General features: G+C 41.8%; 1 protein-coding gene and 1 pseudogene across 1 annotated transcript; both read right to left on the reverse strand.

Annotated features, from left to right (window-relative positions):
* Nucleotides 1-2,718: 2,718 nt before the first annotated feature.
* LOC123439250 (cysteine-rich receptor-like protein kinase 10) lies at nucleotides 2,719-5,530 on the reverse strand. The gene is made up of 7 exons (XM_045115987.1): nucleotides 4,681-5,530; nucleotides 4,425-4,538; nucleotides 4,124-4,305; nucleotides 3,710-3,920; nucleotides 3,332-3,572; nucleotides 3,097-3,241; nucleotides 2,719-3,012 (listed from the first exon to the last, which is right to left on the reverse strand). The coding sequence occupies exons 1-7, from the start codon at nucleotides 5,528-5,530 to the stop codon at nucleotides 2,719-2,721; spliced, it is 2,037 nt and encodes a 678-aa protein (XP_044971922.1).
* Nucleotides 5,531-6,171: 641 nt separating this feature from the next.
* LOC123441350 lies at nucleotides 6,172-15,678 on the reverse strand (annotated as a pseudogene).
* Nucleotides 15,679-15,954: the final 276 nt, after the last annotated feature.

Raw genomic sequence — 15,954 nt, forward strand, 5'->3', positions numbered from 1 at the left:
ATTTATCTACACAGTTTAGGATTTGTGTTGTATCGATCCTGTATTGATGATTATAGCACTCCCTCCATCCCAAAATAACTAACTTAACTTTGTACTAGAGCTAGTACAAAGTTGTACTAAGCTTAAGACACTTATTATGGAATGAAGGGTGTACATTGTTTAGGAATTTTTTTTGAAACACCTAGTTTAGGATTTTAGGTACTTGGTGTTTTACCGAGTTTGTTGTGGCAGAGCTTGAAGAAAAAATAAATAAGAATGGGCCAAGACAACACTTACACTATTTAATACTAGCCACTAGGATCCCTAACCACAATAAAATTCTTCTTGCTAACATGACTCCATCCTTCCAAGTTTATCACGTGCACATAATTTCCAGGAGATTAGCAGAACAAAATGGTGAGCGATTTATGAAGATGCAAAACAAGCTATTATTAGTAAGTTTGAGTCATGCGCGTTCAGGAAGATAGGTAGACAGAGTGACAGGGTAGCCCATGAGTTGGCAGCTTACACTAGAATACATGGTGACTTCTTTTTTCTGGCGAGTGTGCCAACCCACATTACTCCACTTTGTGATAGTGATTGTAATCCTGGCTAAACCTGATAATATATAAGCTCTCTTTTACACCTCAAATTTTTTATACCATTTTAAACTTCGTTTGAACATGGAATGATTTTCAGAAATTTATGACACTTACCTTACATTCGATTGGTCATATTTATGGTCAAAGTAACACTTAAAATTTCATGAGTGTTAAATGAATTACTTGCTATGGATAGATGTGTACAAACTGTAGGTCCGTATTATCGGGAACATTGACTGCAGTAAAATGTAGAATAAAAGAAGTGCAAGAAAATTACAAACACCGTAGAAACATATGTTAGAAACAATGAATGACAATTCTATAGAGCAAACACATGACCATTACTTTTTTCATATATACTTGTAATTTATAAAGCCATTGAAGAAAATTTAGTATAACCAATAAGAAATCAGAATGCTAAATTTCTAGATGGAAGTCGACAAAATGACACACTTTTTTATCTCTGAAAAATATCTTTGAAAAAATGACACACCCTTGTGTCATTGACATGTGGGATTAGGGGCCACCTATCAATGTCATGGAGTGTGTTGTTTGTCTCAAAGTACAAACAAAGATGTTTGATTTTGTCAATTTTTTCACATTCGCAGCCTTGCTTCCCTAGAGCCTCTGTGTCGACTTTTGTCTCTCTCACTCCCAACCTTGTGGTTGTGGCTTAGTGTACCCCAACATGACCAATCTTGGTCCTCAATTTTTTGGCTTGTCCTTTATCAAGGCGTCTCACTTGTTTGTGTGATGTGCTTCCTTCACTGCCAGGATATATAGTGACACTGTCGTTGAACGGAATTTTAGGTGTTCCATGCGTATTCTATATTAGGGGGAACCAATTGCGTGTGGAATAGTGTGGAGACAAATTCTTCTACAACACACACATGCTTTCTGAGTTGATTTTCCACCATCATGTTGACACTTGATTCTTCCATAATAGACTCATAATTTTGATAGGATATTAGAGGCTTGGTTCTTCTTAGGATTTGCTCCATAAGAAAAAACTTCGCAATGCAAGGAAATGATTTGTTCACGATTGCAATATGGACCAATTGTTTATTAGAAAAAAAAATCGTTTAATTGCATTTTAATTAATTAGGGTAGTTTTCGGATGTGGTTCGTCATCATGAGCATTTTGAGTACTTGTGGGGTCCAAACTGACTCTATATGAGTGGGATATGATCCTTTAGTCATTTTAGTGAACACCATGCAAAACCAATTATGAACTCAATTCAGAGAGTACTTATCTAGTTGGATCTTTTTTTTTTTGCTTCTTTCTATCTTTTGAGGAAGATACAATTAAGTAGAGCAAACATGCAAGTGACCGCAAGTATGATGATGTAAGAGGGCGGCGGTGATTGCCAAGGGTAGTAGTTGGCAGTGGAAATGATGATGCCCGACGACAGCTAGCAGAACTCAGTACCCTAAAGGATTGGGCCCTAAGACCAGAAACTTGACACAAGTATGCATTTTGTAAATCAACGATGCAATGCATGTAAAGGCAATATTTCGACGGCTTAGATTACTTTGGATAGGAATCTAACCCAGGTTTTTTGGAGAATTAGGCATTGTTGAGGAAATCGTTAACTTGTAGATGCCCGGTTGGCTAGCGAGTAGGGGATTAATAGGCTAATCGGCAAGTTAATCAGTTAATCGGGTGATTTATCAATTAATCAGCTACTCGGTGACCCAACGAGTATGGATTAATCGGCAAGTTAACTGATTAATCGGACGAATTCTTGAACAGGGGTATTAGGTATGAAAAACAGATGCAATCCGAATAAAGAAAAACTAGAAATTAATCACCGAGTAACCCGAACTATGATACCACGTGATAGGTACAAAGGTGTCCCACTCTTTCCATGAGATAGTATCTATTTTGTTGGAGAATCCTTTGACGAACCAACAACAAACTCTGGTATGGTTATTGACGGTGTTGAAAACACATTCAACTTTATCAAAACCATCGGTACAATATGAGAAAACATCGATACAATTTATCCAAAAAAAATTCATTGGTTATATCCATCATACAAAATATGGTGCATTGAAGGCCATGCACTTCATATAATACTTCAAGCCTATGCACTACACACCATCTAAGTTCGTACAACACTGATACAACATAAAACTATCTAGGGGTTATTGTAGATATAGTCACATCATTAACACTACACGACTGATTTATAGTGGGTGCTTCTTTATCCCCCGTGAAATATGCTGGGTTCTTAGGCTTATCTACGATCATGGATTTGTTGCTTAGCATTGCGACAACATCCAGCATGGTTGGTCGATCAATTACACTCTCTTGTACACATAACAATGCAATGTTAATGCACCTCATCATTTCTTCCGAATAACCGTTGGAAAGCAATGGCGTATCAATGAGATCGACCCAGCTTTCTTCTTCAAATAATTGCCAAGCCTATTTAAAACTTCATCAAATACTTGACATATAATAAATTAGATTTTTATTTCTTATTTTATGTATATGTAAAGGTGCACTCACATGTCCAAGGAGGTTAATGAAATTTCCACATTCATGAGAATTCCTTTTCCCGCTAAGGATCTCAAGAGTTAAGACACCGAAGCTGAAGACATCTGATTTGATAGAGAAGATACCGTGGGAAGCATACTCGGGTGCCATGTAGCCACTAAAATTATGAAACAATATATACACACTTACTATATGGTCGAGTTGCAATTTATATGTTCATAAATGGAATAATTTATATGAAACTTACAATGTACCAACCACTTTCCTTGTAGTATTTGCTTCGGTGTCATTTGAGCTAAATATTTTTGCTAGTCCAAAATCTGAAATTTTTGCATTCATTTCGCTATCCAAGAGAACGTTGCTTGGCTTAAGATCTCGATGTATAACACGCAACCTAGAGTGCTTATGTAGATAAAGAAGTCCTTCTGCTATCCCCACTATTATTGCAAGACGTTTGTCCCAATCCAGTAGTGCTTTTCTATTTTCATCTACATGTAAATAAAAGTTAATATAATAGAGTAATTCAACGAAATAATATAAATCCGAGAACCTTAATTTAAGAAATTGAAGTTACCATCATGACAAACAATATGTATCATATGAATCTGAAAGTACAAATATGTACTAAATATGAAAAAGTCCAAGCTCTTATTTGGCAAGTATTCGTAGACCAGTATTTTCTCCTCTCCTTGAGAGCAACATCCCATGAGCCTAACCAAATTTCTGTGTTGAAGTTTCGCTATGAGCTCAACTTCATTTTTGAACTCTCTGAAACCTTGTCCTGAACGTGAATCAAGTCTCTTCACTGCTATCTCATTTCCATCAGGAAACTGGCCCTAGGAAACATAAATATTTTATCAATATTATGCAAAAATACGGGCTGCTTTACGTCGCACAAGTTATGTCTCAATTCAATGGTGAGTAAAAGCACATTTATACTACTTTGGATCTATATTTATCTGTACTCTAACAGGGCTTTGCTATGCATTTTGTATTTCCTAGAAAACAAGGATTACAGAACGGTGTTGTATATAATTACCTTGTAAACAGGGCCAAATCCACCTTGGCCGAGCTTGTTTTCCTCGGAAAAGTTAACCGTAGCCTCTAGTATCTGATGAAAGTCAAATACCGCAAACTCAGCCAACTCCGTTTCCATTGCCCAAACTAGTTCGTCTCCTTCTTGAAATTCATGAGTACGCTTTCCTTGCAAGCTCCTTTTATCTGAAAATTATGAACTAGCAATATCAGTATCGATCTCTTCAATTATGACTCTTTTAGATTTAGTGGAGAAGGGTATATTATATACTGTTGATCACCTTAGTACTAACTAATTTACTCACTTTTTGTGCTCTTTGTCCTATGGCGTCTACGATGGTAGACGATGAAGCATAGTGCAACTAGTGCTACAGGAGCCGCCACCGATAAGGCAATTACCCAAGGTTTGACTCCATGTCCTTCAAAATTAAACATCCATACATGCATGAACTAACATACGTCACATAAGTCATGATAACATTGCTAACTAATTGATCAACAGTCTTGTCGATCATCCGCATATTTGAATTGTTTTGCAGGCGTGGATTGTTCAACACATACTCTTGTCTGCGGGAGCCGGCGCTGGTGCTGGTGCTGGTGCTGGTGCTGGTGCTGGTGCCGGAGCGATGGATGATGGAGATGGAATCCGCCGCATGCTTTTGTCGTTGTGGAACATAAAGGGCTCGAACCTCACGTTGCAGCGAAGCACGAACATCCGTCCTCCCACGCGCACGGAGTTGGTGGCATTGAGCGTACCGACAAGCCGCCGGAGACACGCCAGGCAGTCGCCGGCGGACAGGTCAGGCGTGCACTGTGCCAGGGAGTAGAGTGTCGGGGCGGCGCTGCCAATGGAATCCATGGACCCTGTGGCGAACCTCCTTGCCGTGTCAGCCGCGTACCGTGCCGTCTGCGTCAGGAGCTGGCGCACGGCAGCAGCAGCCACGCCGGCGTTGCCCGGGATTTGCACCGGGTTAAAGAACTGGAAGAACGTGCTGTTCCAGCTGACAATGGATCCCTGGCTGAGGAAGCGGCCGTCGTCGGAGAAGCCGAGGAGGCACCCTGGCCGCGTGACGTTTACCTCGTCGTAGTCGTAGTAGACGGTGGCGGCCTTGTGTTTGGGGCACATTTTCTGCGCGTACTTGAAAGAGGAGGCGAGGCACTCTCTGCACGCGGTCAGGTTGGTGGTGTCGTGGCGGCGGCAGAGCGCGAGAGCGCGCACCGCGCCGGCGGTGGCTTTGGCGAAGAGCTGCGGGGAGGAGGAGGTGTTGCCGGGGAGGGTGGCGTTGAGCGCGGCGATGCTGGACCGGTAGGTGCTTTTGGCCGTGTAGTTGCCGCCGGTGCCGCAGACATGGCCGATCGCCGATGCCGACGCCGGCATGAGGAGAAGGAGGAGCAGCAGCACTATCACCATTGTGCGGCAGGGTTTCTGATGGTCCGGATTGTCTCCGTTTCCCGTTGCTTAAAACGCAAAAACATACGTGTTTGGCACGCGTGGATGGACTTGGAAATGTACGTGTTTTGTGCCCACCGTAGACTTGGAAGAATGCAAAGCAACTTAATGCACTGGATTGACTTTTTTTCAAAAGTAGAAGGCAATGGATTGACATGTAAGAATGCAAAGCAAGTCTTCGCAGTGGATGCCGACCAGTCTGTTGACTATTGCTTGACTCGGTGTCACCCTATTTTTGAGAGCAAAGTATATTTTTGCCCCACAAGTTTAACTAAAGTCTACATCTAATCCCTCAATTTTTGTTTGGGCAACATTTAGTCCACACATGTAGATGGGAAAACCAGCCAGACCGCACATGTTTCAATTATGTAGGCTAGAATGCTAGAAAATTTGCTATATGTACACCATTAAATTAAGGAAATATTTTGCAAGACCGAAAGGTAAAAATGAGCAAAGGTATGGGAAAAGCTGCTGGTTATGTACTCCAACTAGCTTGGAAGCCTGCTTTAATACTATTTGGATACATAATCTCACATTTGAAGCAACACTTATAGTTCCACATCATATAATGTTTATGGTGAATACTAGTACAATGAGATGGATTAATAACGTGACACGAGGAAAACCACTATCTAGGAATTGTGGCAGATATGGTTATATTATCATTAATACTGCATGACTTAGGAGCATTGGCCGTCTCTTCATTCCCACCCTTACATTGATATATGCTGCCTGCTTGGGCTTAGCCAAGATCATAGTATCACTTCTTAGCATTGAAACAATATGTCCCATGGTTGGCCGATGGGATGCATTCTCTTGTACACATACAATGCTATATTAATGCATCTCATTAACTTTGACAAGTTACTATCGGGAACCATTGATGCATCAAGGAGATTGATCCACTTTCCGTCTTCCCACAATTGCCATGCCTGTTTGCAATCCCATTGCATAAATTAGGTTTTATAGCAAATGAAGGGAAAAAATGCAAGCTTAAGTTTGTGTGCATAATCTCACATATCCAAGCAGATTGATGAAGCCTCCACATCGTTGTTTACCAGAATTCCGTTTTCCGCTAAGGATCTCAAAAATTACAACACCAAAGCTGAGGACATCGGATTTAATAGAGAAAACACCCTTCGAAGCATACTCAGGGGCCATGTAACCACTAAAATGGTATATGATAAATGTCAGGATTACCTTATCTGGTTGAAATGTAATATATATAATTGTATTGGAGTTTTTCCTATGAAACTTACTATGTGCCAACCACTATTCTTGTAGTGTCACCTTGAGTTTCATTTGAGCTGAATATTTTTGCTAGCCCGAAAACTGAAATTTTTGGATTCATTTTGCTGTCTAGAAGAATGTTGCTTGGTTTAAGATCTCGATGTATGACAAGCAACCAAGAGTGCTTACGTAAGTAAAGGAGTCCATGTGCTACTCCTTCAATTATTTGTAATAGTTTTGACCAATCTAGTAAAGCTCTTTTATACTCATTTGCATATCAATTAGATACTTAGTATAACGATAAAAGCACCCACATAAATGAAACTATATATTCACATAACTAATGGAAATAAAAGTTTTGAGTGATCTTTAGTTATTTGATGCAACACAACCACCGACAATAATTAAAGTAAATTAATAAATGCAAACACATACCAAAGATGAAGATATTCTGGCTTTTGTTTGCCAAGTATTCATAGAACAGTATTTTCTCCTCTTCTTGGGAGTAACATCCCAAGAACCTAACCAAATTGGTGTGCTGGAGTTTGGCTATAAGCTGGACTTCATTTTTAAACTCAAGGAAACCCTGTCCGGATTGGGAAGCAAGTCTCTTAACTGCTATCTCCAACCCATCTGGTAAGGAGTGGCAAGAGCCTAAGCTTGGGGATGCCCAAGGCACCCCAATACATATTCGAGGATACCAACGAGCCTAAGCTTGGGGATGCCCCGGAAGGCATCCCCTCTTCCGTCTTCAATCCAACGTTAGATTTACTTGAGGCTATATTTTTATTCACCACATGGTATGTGTTTTGTTTCGAGCGTCTTGTATGATATGAGTCTTTACTTTTTAGTTTACCACAATCATCCTTGCTGCACACATCTTTTGAGAGAGACACGCTGAATTGTCAATTTATTAGAATACTCTATGTGCTTCACTTATATCTTTTGAGATAGGCAATGTTACTCTAGTGCTTCACTTATATCTTTTAGAGCATGGTGGTGTTTTATTTTATAGAAATTATTAAACTCTCGTACCTCACTTATATTATTTTGAGAGTCTTTTAAACAGCATGGTAATTGGTTTAGGTTATGAATTTAGTCCTAATATAATGGGCATCCAAGAGGGATATAATAAAAACTTTCATATTAAGTGCATTGAATATGATGAGAAGTTTGATTCCTTGCATATAGTTTTGAGGTATGAAGATGGTAATATGAGAGTCATGCTAGTAAGTAATTGTGAATTGGAAGAAATACTTGCGTTAAAGTTTGTGATTCCCGTAGCATGCACGTATGATGAACCATTATGTGATGAAGTCGGAGCATGATTTGTTTAATGATTGTCAACCTTTGTGTGGAGGTCGGGATCGCGCGATGGTTAACTCCTACCAACTCCTGCCCTAGGAGCATGCATCTAATACTTTGCTTCGATAACTAATAGGCTTTTGCAATAAGTATGTGAGTTCTTTATGACTAATGTTGAGTTCATGGATTATACGCACTCACACCCTTCCACCTTTGTTAGCCTCTCCAGTACAGCCCAACTTTCGCCCGTACATTAAACCCATCTTCCTCAAAACAACCACCATATACTTTCCTCAAAACAGGCACCATATCTACCTATTACGGAATTTTCGTAGCCATTCCGAGATATATTGCCATGTAACAGCACCGTCCGTTTTTTTTGACACGCACCATCACTTCCATATTGCTGATAGAGTCATATTTTGTTCTAGATATCGAGTTGTAATCTTTGAGTTGTAAGTAAATAAAAGTGTGATGATTTGCATTATTAGGGCATTGTCCCGTGTGAAAAAAGGATGATGGAAGCTATGATTCCCTCACAAGTTGGGATGAGTCTCCATACTTTACAAAAAAAAAAAGAGGCCAGCGAAGCCCATAAACAATAAATGAGGCCAAAGATGCCCACCAAAAAACTGAGAGAAAGAGAGAAGGGATAATGCTACTATCTTTTTCCACACTTGCCTATTTTGTCACTTACATATAACTAGTAGAATTTCATCTTTTGCACAACCACTTAGTTCCTTTTTGAGCTTCCATACACTTATAGCTCTAGTGCATTTGTTGCATGGAAATCCCTACTCACTCACATTGATATCTATTGATGGGCATCTCCATAGCCTCTTGACACGCCTAGTTGATGTGAGACCATCTTCTCCCTTTTTTTGCAACCTCCACCATATTCTATTTCACCTATAGTGTTATATCCATGGCTCATGCTCATGTATCACGTGAGAGTTGAAAAGGTTTGAGAACATAAAAAGTGTGAAACAATTGTTTGACTTTCATCGGGGTTGTGCATGATTTAGATACTTTGTGTGGGGAAGATGGAGCATAGCCAGACCATATGATTTTGTAGGGATAATTTCCTAAGGCCATGTTGTTTTGAAAGGACGCAAGTGCCTTCTTAGTATGCTTGAAGTATTATTGTTTTTCTGTCAATATTAGACTTTTGTTTTGAATCTTATGGATCTAAATATTCATTCCACAGTAAAGAATATTACATGGATAAATATGTTAGGTAGCATTCCACATCAAAAAAATTGTTTTTATCATTTATCTACTCGAGGGCGAGCAGGAATTAAGCTTGGGGATGATTGATACATCTCCAACGTATCTATAATTTTTGATTGTTTCATGGTATTATATTAGCTGTTTTGGATGTTTTATATGCATTAATATGCTATTTTATATTATTTTTGGGACTAACCTATTAACCTAGAGCCTAGTGCCAGTTTCTGTTATTTTCATGTTTTTGAGTATTGCAGATAAGGAATATTAAACGGAGTAAAAATGGAATAAAATCTCCGAAATGATTTTTCTTGGACCAGAAGAAACCTGCCAGACTTGGAGAAGGGGGCAGGAGACCTGCGGGGAGTCGACAAGCCTGTAGGGAGCGCCCTAGGGGGGCGTGCCCGCTGGCTTGTGGGCCCCCTGTGGGCCTCCTAACTCTAATCTTCGTCCTATAAATTCCCAAATATTCCCCCAATACCAAAAAGAAGACCAAAAAATAGTTTTCCGCCGCCGGGAGCCTCTGTTCCCGTGAGATCCAATCTGGGAGCCTTTTCCGCTAATCTGTCGCGGGGGGGGGGGGGGGGATCGATCACGGACGTCATCTACATCAACTCCATTGCCGCTCCAATGATGCGTGAGTAGTTCACCACAGACCTACGGGTCCATAGCTAGTAGCTAGATGCCTTCTTCTCTCTCTTTGTTCTTCAATACCATGTTCTTCATGATCTTCATGCAGATCGATCCGATGTAATACTCTTGCGGTGTGTTTGTCGAGATCAGATGAATTGTGGGTTTATGTTCAGATTATCTACGAATATTATTTGAATCTTCTTTGAATTCTTATATGCATGATTTCATATCTTAGCAAGTCTTTTCGAGTTATTAGTTTGGTTTGGCCAACTAGATTGGTAATTCTTGTAATGGGAGAAGTGCTTAGTTTGGGTTCAATCTTGCGGTGTCCTCACCCAGTGACGAAGGGGTACCAAGGCACGTATTGCATTGTTGCCATCGAGGATAAAAAAGATGGGGTTTTCATCATATTGCTTGAGTTTATCCCTCTACATCATGTCATCTTACCTAATGCGTTACTCTGTTCTTCATGAACTTAATACTCTAGATGCAGGGAGGAGTCGGTCTATGTGTGGAGTAATAGTAGTAGATGCAGAATCGTTTCGTTCTACTTGACACAGATGTGATGCCTATATGCATAATCATTGCCTTGGTTATCTTCATAATTATTCGCTTTTCTATCAATTGCTCGACCGTAATTTGTTCATCCACCATATTATTTTCCTTCAGGAGAGAAGCCTCTAGTGAAACCTATGCCCCCCAGGTCTATTTTTCGTATTATACTTTCAGATCTATAACCAAAAGCACCAAAAATATATTGCTGCCATTTATTTACTTATTTTTTCCTTTAGTTCCAGCAATCTCTTATATCTATCTCTATCAGATCTCATCCTTGCAAATAACCGTGAAGGGATTGACAACCCCTTTTTAGCGTTGGGTGCAAGTGTTTGATTGTTTGTGTAGGTGCTAAGATTGGGGCCTTGCTTGTTCCTCCTACTGGATTCATACCTTGGTTCTCAACAAACTGAGGGAAATACTTATCTACTTTGCTGCATCACCCTTTCCTCTTCAAGGAAAAACCAACACAAGCTCAAGAAGTAGCAGGGTCAGGTGGCTACAACAAAGCCCGGTAGTTGTGGGACAAAGCTGAGCAAGACCTGCTTGCTAAAGGGGTCCAACCAGCGACATTGCACTGGCCAGATCGCTCAAGGACTTGGTTCTTCGGGGTTGGGGGAACTTTGGGCAGCGAATCAGGGAAGTGTGTTTGGACGAACGAACAACTTGCAATACCCATTACCAAGCTTGAGGAGGCAATCAAGGCAGCGCAGGAAGGGACGTTCATTCCCGACAAAGAGAAGGACAAGCTGACAGATGCCCTCGGGAATCCTGAGCACCCTCGACAAACATGAGGCACATGAGGCTCTGTTTTGTGGGTGCATGGTTTTCCCGACAGCGATGGTTATAGAAGCCGATAGAGAAAGAAAAAAAGAGGAAGCAACCGAAATGCAAAAGCTTAGTGCAAGATTAGCAAAACTAGAGGAACTTGAGAGCCAAAAGCTACCGGCGAACCATCCCAGCGGCACGAAGATCCTTCCTTGGACGTTGTCACTAAAGCTACCCCACCATCTCAGCGGAGAAGCAGCGTGGCTTCCACGGAGCTCATTCAGCATGATTTTACGGCTCCTCGTGTAACGCCCAAGATGCGAACCTATCCTTAATTTGGCACGAGGGCCTCGTCGGGGATAGAAGCGCATCTCGTCGTTTCGCAAGAATGGATATCGTTACAAGTACATGTACTAAAAAGGTGAGATATATGGAATTGGCTTACACTCGCCACAAGCTACATCAGAGTCACATCAGTACAATACATAAACATCATGAGGAAGAGGAGGGTCCGACTACGGACGAAAACAAACGAGAAAAGAGAACGACGTCCATCCTTGCTATCCCAGGTTGCCGGCCTGGAACCCATCCTAGATCGATGAAGAAGAAGAAGAAGCAACTCCAAATGAACAATCAACGCGCTCGCGTCGAGTAACCTTTACCTGTACCTGCAATTGGTGTTGTAGTAATCTGTGAGCCACAGGGGACTCAGCAATCTCATTTCCAAAGGTATCAAGACTAGCAAAGCTTAATAGGTGAGGTGTGGTTAAGTGGTGAGGCTGCAGCAAGCAACTAAGCATTATATGATGTGGCTAGATTACGAGTACAAGAATAAAGAGGGGGATGATCTACACATATCGGACGTGAACTACTGATGATCAAATGAATGATCCTGAACACCTACCTACGTCAGACATAACCCCACCGTGTCCTCGATCAGAGAAGGAACTCGCGAAAGAGACACTCACGGTTACGCACGCAGTTGGCATATTTTAATTAAGTTATCTTCAAGTTATCTAGAACCAGTGTTAAACAAAGTTTCCATGTTGCCACTTAATCGCGGGCACGGCTTTCCGAAAGATTTAACCTTGCAGGGGTGCTCCGACTAATCCATCACAAATTACCACAAGCCGCATAGAAATCCTCGATGACGAAACCCGCGATCTCGTCGGACTCCTTAGTGGAAAACCTCAACTCTGAGATTGTCCAAAGCATCACCGGAATCCAGATGCACAAGACATTCATCAAAGGTAAAACTAATCCAGCAAGGCCGCCCGGCGTGTCGACGATCCCGATAGGAGCCGCGTATCTTGTTCTCAGGACACGACGGATAAGCACAGCGTACGGTGGCCCGATAGACATCTCCCGAGTTGCCCCGGGTTGGCCCCGCAAACGGCTCTAGTTTTGGACCAGCACCATCAGCACTGCCCCCCTGTATTATATAAAATTACTCCTCGGGTTCATGACGCCCTATGCTTTCAGTATTAACAAAATTATTATGTTCGGCAAATGTAGTACCAATGTTGGGCCTTGGTAGACCAGCTTTAATCTAAAACGAATTATCAAGGGGGTCCTCATAACAACCCCGATCGTGTTAGGAGCGCTCAATTATGGAACGTAACACCGGTAGCCGAAATTAAGGGGGCAAAGGTGGAACAAAACACCAGACTAGAAAGGCCAAGCCTTCCACCTTTTACCGAGTATATAGGTGCATTAAATTAAATAACATTTAATAGGGTGATATAAGAAGGAATCCATGTTGTCACATGGAAGCAACTGCACCTGCAACTAGCAACGCTAACACATGGTTAAGCAAGCGGTAACATGGCCAAACAGTGGTTTGCTAGGTTGTGAATAGGTTGAAGGTTTTCATGGCAATGTTGGGGAGGCTGATATATAACAGGTGGTAGACAACGAGACATAACGATAGAAACGGTAAAACTAGCATGACAATGATAGTAATGGTATCTGGGGAAATGGTCATCTTGCCTGAGATCCCGCTTGAAAGAAGAACGACTCCGTGAAGCAGACGAACCGATGTAGTCGAACGGTTCCTCACAATCCGACACGCTTGCGGAACTCTATCGAGACGAAGCAACCGGAAACAAGCATCAACACAAATATTCACCACGGCACATGCACGACATGATGCACTCCTAATATGATGCATGATCAGTCTCAATTATGCACGGTATGACATGGTAATTCACACAATCAAACACTACATATTAAGTGAAGTTCAATATGCAAAAAACTCCACATTTAATTATTTAGTTCTATCCTAAATAGGTACACGGCAATATTAAATGTTGTTAAACATGGCAATAGGTGAAGCGTATTTAATCTGCCTATCTAGGCATTTTAAATGAGGTCGGAAATGACATATAGCATCTCCAGGATGACCTCATATGTTAATTTGTAATTCTGTCCAGATCTTAACTAGCACTTTTAAATATTTGTTAAACAACAAAATAAACAGGTTCACGTGATTCTACGCATCGTTACAAGCAATTTACACATAGAGAACATCTCCAACGGAGCTACGGTTCAAAAGATACGAACACCGCAAGATATGATGGCATGAATGCAAAATGTGTGCAACGACAGTCACAAGCATTTCAAAACACATAACCAGCAAGATAATATGAAACTACACGAGATTCCAAATTTCATATAGGACACTATCAAAACGGAGCAACGGTTCAACAACTACGAGCTAAATAAGAAAGGACTACGATCTGCCAAAAATCAGCCACATAGCATTTTCTACACCCCACAACTACGAGCTACACAAGTCCAATATGCTCAACCAAGGCATGAGGCGGTAGAGGGAAAGATGCACTACAACATACAACTAATAACACCTAGCATGGAAGCATGGAACACTAGGAAAAGAAATCACAAAATAGCATTCCACACACAGTTTCAGACTTAGTGAAAAACACCGTTTATGACAGTGCAGTTTTCGATCTGAAGGCATATTGACAGAAGAAAAACCATAATCTACAGGACTCCAAATGGCATGAAAATTCACAGCATGCTAGAAAATCCTAAAGTCTACAACTAACTCCATTGAACCAACCTCAAAAGAGCTAGAAATCACCAGATAAACTCATGACAAGACAGCAACAAAATATAACAGATTCAGACTTAGAAATATTTCAGCATCTCCAAATCAGCACTATTTTCTAGCAAGTTGAGAGCAAGCAAACCACAACTAAACATGGATTTCTATTGCAACCAAAATTACCAGAGGCTAGTCTACACATCCAAGGGCATATCTCTAGTTGACAACTCCTACAAATCAAGCACGGATTAAATCCCACAAAATAATCAAAAGGGCATCATGGCAACATATCACCCGAACTAACTTGATCAAAAGATAAAACTAAATACACAGTTAAATTCTATGGATGTTTCTACCCCAAAAACATATATAACATGAGGGGTTGCAACATATAAACAACGCCACACTTATATGCGGGAATATGTCCTAAACACGATATAGCAAACTTGCGACGGAATCCTACATGCTAAAATACCAACAACTACTCTAAAATAAATGGCAAGAGGTTCCTAAAAACATGAACATTTTATCTACGGGGTTTGAGCAATCCGGACACGCACGAAAAATAAATATGAAACAATCCCCTATTGGGACAACACGCAAGACTAGGCATACGACGGGTCAAACTAGTTCAAACATGCATGCAAGTTGCAAAATACGAATCTACGCGCAAAGCTACTCAAGATACATATACAACTCGTCGCGATCCGACACTCGGTTAAATATCTATGCTTGTTTTAATATCCGACAATTTCCTGGAAATAAATTAATTCCGAAAATCCTAAATAAACTAAACGGGCCAAACTGGTGGGCGCAATATAGCAACATGGTGCACGGGGCGCTGGATAGCATGGAAGAGGTGCTGCTCACCTAGTGGGCCAAGGCCCAGTCGGGGGAGAGGGTCGGCCTTGCTCGGTGTCTGGGCCTGGGGCGCAGCCCACTCGAGGCGGCGGCCTAGCAGGCACGCAAGCACGCTTCGTGCTCCTCTAGCACGAGCAGGGAGCTGGCGGTGGGAGCTGACCGCGGCTATTGGCGGCCATGGCGTCAGCAGAGCCGAGCGAATCCGGCCGGGATCCACCGGATCCGAGCGATGGCAGGCCGATCTGCGGCGCCCGCGACTTGAGGGCCTCATCCATGGCGGCGTTGGCTTGGAGAACCTGCGGCACCGGGAGAGGACGCAGGGGAGGTTAGGGCAGAGGGAGAAGGAAGAAGGGGGAGAGATGGGGGCGGCGAGGTCGACCCGGCGGTGGCCTCCGGCGGCGCCTGGCAGGGAGGCGACGAGGAAGCCCCAGCGACGAGGGCAGACGAGGCGGCGGCGGGGCATGGCGCAGGCGGAGCAGCTGCTTGATACGTCTCAAACGTATCTATAATTTTTGATGGTTTCATGCTGTTATCTTGTCATCTTTGGATGTTTTATGTACCTTTTATATCTTTTTTGGGACTAACTTATTAATTCAGTGCCAAGTGCCAGATCCTGTTTTTCTGTGTTTTTGGCTCTTTTCATATCTGATTTTGGAACGGAGTCCAAACGGAATAAAATCCCCGAAATGATTTTTTCCCGAACGGAAGAAGATCGGGGGGCTTGTGGGCCAAGCCAGGA

This window comes from Hordeum vulgare, chromosome 3H (genome assembly GCF_904849725.1).
Source record: "Hordeum vulgare subsp. vulgare chromosome 3H, MorexV3_pseudomolecules_assembly, whole genome shotgun sequence".
Classification (NCBI taxonomy): domain Eukaryota; kingdom Viridiplantae; phylum Streptophyta; class Magnoliopsida; order Poales; family Poaceae; genus Hordeum; species Hordeum vulgare.